This window comes from Pygoscelis adeliae, unplaced genomic scaffold, assembly GCF_000699105.1.
Source record: "Pygoscelis adeliae isolate BGI_AS28 unplaced genomic scaffold, ASM69910v1 Scaffold318, whole genome shotgun sequence".
NCBI lineage: Eukaryota > Metazoa > Chordata > Aves > Sphenisciformes > Spheniscidae > Pygoscelis > Pygoscelis adeliae.
The window spans coordinates 4,358,133-4,367,652 of NW_008825430.1; the positions used below are offsets into that span (position 1 = coordinate 4,358,133).

General features: G+C 45.1%; 1 protein-coding gene across 1 annotated transcript; it reads left to right on the top strand.

Annotated features, from left to right (window-relative positions):
• The first annotated feature begins 3,367 nt into the window (after positions 1–3,367).
• TNFAIP8L3 (tumor necrosis factor, alpha-induced protein 8-like 3) lies at positions 3,368–3,946 on the top strand. Its single transcript, XM_009330959.1, has one exon. It carries the CDS (start codon positions 3,403–3,405, stop codon positions 3,901–3,903), a length of 501 nt encoding a protein of 166 aa, XP_009329234.1. The 5' UTR covers positions 3,368–3,402; the 3' UTR covers positions 3,904–3,946.
• Positions 3,947–9,520: the final 5,574 nt, after the last annotated feature.

Genomic DNA, 9,520 nt, shown 5'->3' on the forward strand with positions numbered 1-9,520 from the left:
TGGCGGCGTGCTAGTGCAGCTGGGATGCACCACTCCTCCTCCTCCCCGAGCTTCTCAGCGGCTTCCTGACGTGGAGGGACCGTGGCAGCGGGCTGCAGCTTCTGTATTTGCCAAGGAGCACCACAGTGTGCTACAGACGGACAAGCTTGTCCTGTGTCCCCACCAAGCGCTGCCCTTCCCCACCGGGACCTCGTCCGCTTGGTACAGTTGACTGGGAGAGACCGCATGGCCATCACGGTGGTGAAGCTAATTACCAGCTATCACAGATTTTACAATACACAGAGCAGCACAAATCATGGAAGGAGGCGGGGGAAAGGAGCGTGCACAAAGTATTTGGATCTGCCTGGTTTCTGAGGGCTCTGAGCACTCGTGGCTGGCACGGCGCAGGTGCTAGAGATGCCACGGTGAGACAGGCTGGAGAGACAGGAGCGCGAAGTGGTGAAGGGGGCCACAGCAGGGATAGGAGGCATGAAACTGGGGTCCTGGTTTGAGCAGAGGAGAGCAAGAGATACAAGAGGAGGGGGAGGATATGGCAATAGGGCCTGGTAAAGGAAATCGGAGGGAAAGGGGCATACAGCTTCCAGAGAGAAGTTTACCAGCTCCAATGTAATAACAGACTTCTTTATTTTATTGCATTTTTAGAAAGCTGAGGAGGAGCTCGCTCTCATGCGTTAAATAGCAGATCCCACACTTGGGACTCGCCATGGAAAAACGCTCCAGCCTTAACATTCAGTTAAACTCAGCCTGACGCTCTCTGGCTGCGCTGCCCGTTTCATAGCTTGCACCTTCCACTAGGAGCTGTGTTACCGTCATTTGAGGTACCAAACCCCAGGGGTGTCACGGGGGAAGAAACCCAACTTTGAAAATCGCATTCTGTTCAGTTTTGTGGATGAGAGCCAGGACTTTGAATACAGGAACATACCCCGGAACCACTTTTTTTTGTGCCAGACAAACCTCACTTCTGATAAGTTTATTAGGGGCTTTTACGTGCTAATTTCGCGTCGAATTTTTACTCTCAGAAATCACGTGGATGGGAGGGCAGCCGCGTGCACGTGTGTTTGAGAAGGTGCTGGTGGCTGCGCCGGTCCTGGCTTTGCCACGGATGCGCTGGCGTCACAAAGACGCGGGGCGTGCGATGGGGGACGCGGTGCTTCGCTGGCCGCCTTTCCGCACGCCACGACTGCAGGCTTTGCTTCGAGCTAGACAGTTGCAACAGCTCTGCAAAGCTCTCCCTGCAGCGGAGCCGAGCACGGCGGGAGCCAGCTGGGCTCTCCTCTGGTGAAAATACACGGAGGCTAAAGTGTCGTGAACGTTAGTAAAATTAATATTCTAAAAATCTGCTGCAATTGTTTTCAGTTATTGATCAAAACAGATACTGAACGACTGTGTCCACTTGATTAATAGCAAACACTTACTACAGAAACAGACACTAATATTAATCTTCCATTTTACTGTGTCAAATGCACATAATTATTCATCACGGATACTATTTATATACCCGCGTACTGCTCAGTGAAAGAATGCTTTCATCCTGGTTTTATCATTTCTAGATTGAATCACAGTTTTTCTATTTCCTCCAGTCAGCAACTCAGCCCCACAATTTTCTCTCCAAATGACAAGCAATTCTTTTAAGCACATTGAATTATTTTTTCCAGGTGGTCGGTGGTTCAGTTGAAATTAAATGTTACTCTCTCATATTGCTCAGTGGTACAGCTGTAGCACACAAAGAAAGATGACAACTTTAATATTCTAGCTAACTTGAAAAATAGGATTTTAACAGAAGACTGTTTAAGCTCAGTGTCATTTATTCAGCACCCAGCACCCCTTTTGCCTCACGCGAGGATGTAGGGAGCACAGGGAGGAAGGAGAGGCTGCGGTGAACCCGCGGCAGCGCGAGCGAGGCCGGGGATCAGACTGCACCACTAACACCGACAGACGGGTGACGGCAGCGCAGCGGGGGGACGGCTGCGCAGCGGGGTGACGGCGCGGTCGTCTCGGCTGCGCATTCGTGTGCTGAAGGCTGGAAAGGGCCTCCAGAGCTCACCCGACCAGCCCAAGACCCACTCGGCTCCAAACTCACATCAGCACCGGAAGCTTTGATTTTTACTATTTTTAATCTCTCAGCGGTTTGACTCCCCAGCAGCTGGTGGAGGACGCGGTTACCCCCATCCCCCTCGCACCAGCCACGGCTCTGGTCTCCCAGCGAGCAGAGCGAGGTCCCCAGCTGGCAGGGACCATGCACGGGGGGCATCTCCTCTGCCTGAGCGAATACCGAGAGGGGAGGTGAGGGGAAGGCGAGGAAGGCGTCTCGTACCAGAGGCCACTCTGCTGGCGCTGGGCCCTCACCTCACCGGCTGTAAGCCTGAGCACGCACACACTCATCACCGTTTTGCTACAGCAATAAAACGCCCTTTGAGCCAACAGAGACTTCACTAGCCTAGTATTAAACGGGATGGTTCTTTCATATGAAACCTTTCCGTTTCCTTCACTTCGTCCGCGTAGGGTCAGTTAAAAACCAACATTAACGTGAAAAACAGAGGAAGGTCAAATCAATCTCTACCAATAGTCACAGAAGCTCATCGGATAAAGTCCAGCAGGAGTAGCCACGTGCTCAGGTGCTGTGCTGAGTGCAACAATAAAAGATAAAAAAATCCAAGATATTTATTTGATAAACGTAGAGCAAATAGCTCGGGTATTTTCATCTGGCAGGAACCGCGTGCACTGAAGCACCAACGTTTTACAAAAATCACATTCTATAATTTTGCAAATTGGTAACAAACGGGAAAGACATCGTTACTAGAGATTAAAGCAAAATAAATCCACGCTTATGACTCTGCCTTATTAGCCCTTATCTGAGATGCTGCTTGGTCTAACCGTGGAACAACAGTGCCTCCCAATGACCAGAAGTACCATTCTTTCAGGTTCACTTATTTATTTGTCAGTGTCTCATTTTGCTGGTCCCCGATAGCTTATGTATTATTTCGACCACAACATCTCCACGGATCTCTCTGCCAAGAAAGCTTTAATATTGAACTTCAAAATTAAAAGACTAGCGGAGAACCAGCATAGATATCCCCTGCCAGAATGTTCTGTTCTTGATCTGTAAGCAAAAAACCTCAGTAACGGCAAGTCCTGAAACGTGGATGTCTGAGACCCCAAGGATCCCTGGAATTACGGTGTTGGAAGCGTTCCCGTTATCGCAATCACGACTGTAGGTTATGATCAGTGATACACGTAATGTCGCAGTTAAGCACACAGGTACTACTTTTCTTAACTGACTGTGAAAATTGTTCACCAAATAAAATTAACATTTTCCCTCTTCTCTGCTATCCCGAAACAGGTCCCGATTGTTTCAGTTCCAAGAATCTCGCGCTGCAAGCCCAGAAAAAGATCCTGAGTAAAATGGCAACCAAAACCATGGCGAACATGCTGATCGATGACACAAGCAGCGAAATCTTCGATGAGCTGTACAAAGTAACAAAGGAACACACAAGAAACAAAAAGGAAGCCCATAAAATTATGAAAGACCTGATTAAAGTGGCAATAAAAATCGGGATCCTCTATCGAAATAATCAGTTCAACCAGGAAGAGCTGGAAATCGTAGACAAGTTCAGGAAGAAGCTGAACCAAACCGCCATGACAATTGTCAGTTTCTACGAGGTGGAGTACACTTTCGACAGAAACGTTCTTGCAGAACTTCTGAATGAATGCAAAGACCTTGTGCACGAACTAGTAGATCGACACCTGACACCGAGATCCCACGGGCGCATCAACCACGTCTTCAATCACTTTGCGGATGTGGAATTTCTAACTGCCCTGTACAGCCTGGATGGGGATTGTCGGCCATACCTCAAAAAGATCTGCGATGGCATCAACAAACTACTTGATGAGAAGGTCCTTTGAAACTACCCTCAAAACCAAGAAACCAACCAAAAACTTCTCTCTAGAACCGGCCACCCTTCATGAGCCATGGTGAGCCAGCCAGCTTCCTTCCTACCGGTCTCTTACTACGGTCTCCAGCAGGGGCCAGAAGGTGCTCACCAGGCTCGTGATGAAGTGGAAAACTTAAATCAGAAAGCTATCAATTTTAATGTTTTGTTCAGATAATTCAGTCTTTTCCAAGGAGCGAACGAGGCTGCTGATATAGATTGTTCAGAAACAGATTGCTATACACCCCGATCTCACGAGCTTTGTGTTCAAGGCTGAACGTGTGAAAAGAAAGTAATCTCAAACGCATGGCTATGTAAAAACAGACAGGTGAAGGCAAACGAGCAACGCATGGAATTTACCCCCGGGCTGCCCGTGGTGCGTATGTTTTTATTATTCCCACGCTAACCGAAAAAGCTTAGACAGAAAGTAGGGCTGTAATGGATTAAGCTCGCTCCCTTCAAAAGGGTCAGGATTCAATATGAGAAGGCATCTCTGATTTTACAAAGTATTAAAGCCTAACAGGGGAATAACAAATCAAACTGAGTAGAAGTGGGAGAAAATTTAAAGAGCTGCTCTACGAAGCAATATTTTCATTAACCAGTTCTGGTTTATACCTGCTAATAACAGGTATAAAGAAGGTGTCATTTTAATTTTGAAAAGCAGCTCAGTGGTTCGAGCTCAAAGGTAACCAGAAAACTAGACACAGTAGGACATCGGTTTCCCCACCCTCAGGGTTTGCGTATTCGGTAACGCCAGATGAGTTCAGGCTGAAGGCTGTGCTGCTTTTTGTGCCCTTACTGTTTTGCCTGCCGGAACAAAGTATTCTTTGTGAAGATTTTGAAGTTGCACTTGTGAAGAGGAGCACGACAGAGACACCGATGGAGCTACAAAGCGACGTTTACATCCCCTACCCTCAAAATGCTCAGCCTAGACAAAACTCTCGGTTTAATGTGTCCATGATGTTAATTTGCACCTACAGTAGAACAGAGGTGTGATAAAAAGGAAGCCCATCCGCTACGTTTGCGGTGCCATCTGAGTGTAGTATATCCACAGTAGCCTGAAGAGAACAGTCTTAGTGACTCTGGTGAGCTTCATGAATGACTTACTTGTTCAGAATGTTTTCAGTGACTTTTTTTTTTTTTGTCCTTTTTAAACAAAAATACATAGTGTCTTCAAACTGAAAACATTTTGCAAAGAAAAAACCGTACAGAAACCAGTATGTTAGGATTAAGGGAGAACGGGAGCAGAGCAGATACACCAGCTTGCCACGTGCAGGATCTTGCAGCTGGGCAGAAGGTGCTGGCTGACCCTAAGCAAAGGAAGTACATTCGGAAAGCTCTCCTCTCCGTGCCCTCTACATCTTCCCCTCCAGACTCACCTCTGTGCCGACACTTCCGTGTCATGCACCACCTCCTTTTAGTTGGCACAGAGAGCAGACAATCCCACTACCTGGAGGTAACGCCTTCGTATCACATATATTATAATACAGAGATGCATGTACTTGAAAATTGACAGAGACAAGAAAATGTATTTGAAAGCCACTCCTCTCTGAGGAAAACTTCCAGTGTTGATCACCCATTACTTTAGGATAAGAAAAATGTATGTTTCGCATTTAAATTCTTAAATACTACGGTGGTGAAGAAAACGGTTCAAAATCATCATCTTCTTCTGTCTTTCCTCACCCCAGAATAACTATATTGTGTCTCTTGCAACAACAATTTTGACTGTCACGCCTTTCTACAGTTGAGAATACACATACCCAGCTCACGTATTCGCTAGGGCTGTGCTAGATGGATTTTTATCTGTCCCCAGGAGAACTCATTTCGGAGCACAGTAAAAATGGCAGCACGTTACCAGAGCAGTTCGTAATGATGCAGTTTTCCTCACGTATTTCCTTTAACCATAAAAAGTATATTTAGTAGCAATGAAGGTGGACAATTCCTTTGCAACACAGCACAGTAATGAAATACCCACATTTGGGGTTGCAAGTTCAGCCATTTGCGGAGCCATATTTACATGCACAGTTAGCTGCATTTTTTCCAAACACGTACTTGTCAACTGATGCTTCTGAACAGTATTTATCGTATCCAACATTCCTGTCCCAGTGCACACATGTCAGATTTTGCGTGTTTGTTTCACTTGTGGCAAACAAATTTAAGTTCTTTTTTTAAAGCCAGAAAAAAAAAAAAAAAGATATTATTCAACATTGAAGGTGTTCAAAGGAAAGGGATATCCTGGGTCTGTGACCTTCTTTTTGTGTGTTGCAAATATCAATATTCAGATTCTGGTATTTTAGACAAACCAGCTGAACAGCTGTTGTTTTATTTATAAATCTGAGTAGCCTTAAGGAAAGAGAATGTTTTCAAGTATTTCCCATACTTGCATATCCTGTATATTGTTTACTTTTGTACTTGTAGCTTGGTATGTAGTAGCATTGCTAAAATACGGGCAATGTTCAGGTCACCTTAAGTATATGATGTACTATCATATTTGTGGATTAAAAATGTGTGATTACTGCCCTTTTTGTTTCCTTTTGGTTTATTTGTTCTGCCATCCAATGTAAACTCAAGCGATAAGAAGAGGGAATTCCTGTAATCTAAGTTTTGTCACCTTCCACTTTTGCAACCCTAATGCTCTTCGATGCCCAGATTTTGGGAAGGTAGGAGGTAGGCAGAGGGACAGTTTAAGGGTTTAAAAGAAAACGGGAAATCCACATTTCTGTTGCATCACGCGCACGCAAGACAAACGCGCATCGCCAGCAAAGGAAACTTCTGTTTTTCCACAAAGTTCTCAAGCACTTGAGCTAAGAAGCGGTGGCGGCTCAGTCTGTTTCGTAGCGCGGCTCAGTCGCCGGGCTCAGAAACTCCCTCGCAGACCCTGTGGGGGAAACGGCACGGGCTCCTTCCCTGCAGGTACCGGCCTCGCCCCGGGCTCGGCCCGAGCGGTGCCTACAGGACGCACAGGCAGCCTGTGTCACGGCCAGAGCAGATGTAACACGCCAAGATCTAGCGCTCCACCAAGCACCTTCTCGCAAGTTTCCCATCATGTATTTAGCTCGGTTTAGCTAAATGGGATTTCGGTTAGACAGAAGACACATCCCTGACAGATTTCAAATCCCCGCCCTAAACGTGGAGACGCTAGAACCTACCAGAACGTTTTAAACAACAGCAAGCATATATTCTCCTATCCTTATTCCCAGAAAAGGCAAACTGTTTTGGCTGAAAGAGCTCCGGATTTGCAAACAACTCACACGGCAATTATACTGGAAGCACTTAAAGATTGGCACAAAGAGAAAACTGCCAACTACCTTAAAATAAAAAGTTTAAAGCAATCTTTGTAAGTGGTGTTTTGAGCCACACTGCTGGTAAAACATTGCTGTCAGGTTAATTTTATGAATCATATCATGGCAGGACACAATATTCTTTGTTTCCTCACTGCCAACTTTATGTAATAAAGTTAAAGAGAAAAATGTTGATGTTCCAGAAACTGTCAAGGGAGTGACCACTTCTGGCATCCTAATGAGACTGTACAGGTACCGCAGAACAGTACATCGCACTGAACGCGTCATCTTACTTGTGTTAGAGCAACATTCTCACAGAAAGGCATATAAACACCTGACCCTGAAGAGAATCAAGAGGTAAAGCACAATTAACTCTCAGCGCAGCAACAGAAATGCAAAAGCAAGTCTTAACTGGATGACTTAAGCAGGTCTACGTCCATTTTTACGTGCTATGATACGTACCTCCCTGCCAGAAAAGGACTATGCACAGTCTTACCCACACAGAAAAGATAATACAGCTTTTTATGCTGCAAAACTACTAGTGGGACTCTAAAGGAGGTAACTACCTTTCCAATACTTAGAAACCATCAGGCAATGTCATTTATGAGCTACTTGCAAGTACAGGAAGACCTCGAGATAGTGCCATCCATTACCCAAATTTATTCTCTCGGGCCCTTACAGGATGAGAAGGGATTGGGAATACCCAGCAGAAAGCATTGTAAGACAATGGGAGATTTGATCTATGTTTAGGAAAACATACTGCACCATACTGCCATGTTGCACCTCCACCAAATTTTCCTACCAAAGTATTTGTTTCATTAAAAATACCTGAAAATACTTGGGGTAAGGGGGGAGAACCTGACAAAACAGTCGAACTGTGGATCCAATACAACCACTTGTCTGTTGACTCCAAAATGACCAGAACTCCCAGTGGCCCACGGCACGGAGCAGTGAAACAGTGGCGTCTCCTGGTACCTAGGGTTTTGGTCCGAAGCGCTGTTAACCTACCAGTGTCTGACTGGCCTCTGGCTGCCTCTTGGAAGTAAACTTCTTCGTGCTAACTGGATTCTGTCCTCTCTTCCTTCTAGCCTACTTCCATGCACCTTGTTTCCCTTTCCCTGAAAACAGGTTAATCCTTCAAGATCTAGTAGAGTCACAAATACAAGTAAACGGGAACACCACAGAAGACGAAGATATTCGCTGAAGGATTTTCAGTACAGAACTAGATGAAAGCATATTCCTTTGTATCATTACTTATGCAGCTATATTTCATTTTAGAGACAACTGGATGATGGATCAAGATCAGAGGGATTCCCAGCACTGAATTGCTGAGGTTCTCAAGGGCCTAAGCTCCCTCCATCAGCCAGAACGGCAGTGCAGCGTGCGCTCTTGTTACACACCGACAGCCCGGCCATGCAGAACAGCCTCTCGGTTTAGATCAGGGCTCCAACCACCTTCAATTCAGCAGCTGCGTCAAACTTTCCAAACTCCCAACTCCTCCTCAATACAAGAGCAAATGGCGTGTTATGTTAGCACTGGACTTAAAAAAAAAAAAGCTATTGCTCTCAACGATGAACAAGAGACCCCAAAGTCTCCTGTGATGCCTAAAAACAAATCCCACAATCTGGCAGTATTCCAAAAAGAGTATCGGATAATGTGAGCTGGCACACAGAATGCTGTTCAAAGACCTAAAGTGTACTCTTTCACTCTTTTTATACCTCCAACTGAGACACAGGCCATCTAAATCACCAACGGATTCAAGGCTTGTGCAATGTTACATTCTTCACCGCTGTTCAGATGCAAAGAGAAACAATTAAAATAGAACCTGGTTCTTAATATGCAGAAACGCCGCTACATGTGGTAGCAAAGAATATTTAATGAGTATCAAGCTAATTTTTTTTTTTTTTAATGAAACTGAATGTTATTAAACTACAAGAAATGCAAAGATGGTGATAGATTAAGAAACATTTGCTGCGCAATCTAAAAATAAAGACTGACACAGGTACAATTCCCTGCAACCCCCTTTACGTGATGTTACCATAAAGCTCTTCGAATCTGCGTATTGGCAGCTTAACATACACTATTCATACGGTGAAAAGGTTGTAAAGAACATCACATGAGCAACAGAAGGCATTATTGTCTTTTGCGGTTCTTTTTAGACACTAGGACACTCAACATGTCATTGCTGAAATGGTTTAAATGCATAGGCCAGAAACAGATACTCCTGTTCTAGTTCATATGGTTACAAAAGTCCAGTTGCATAACACAAGTCTGATCTACCAGCAGGGAAATAGTTTGCTGGAAATTATT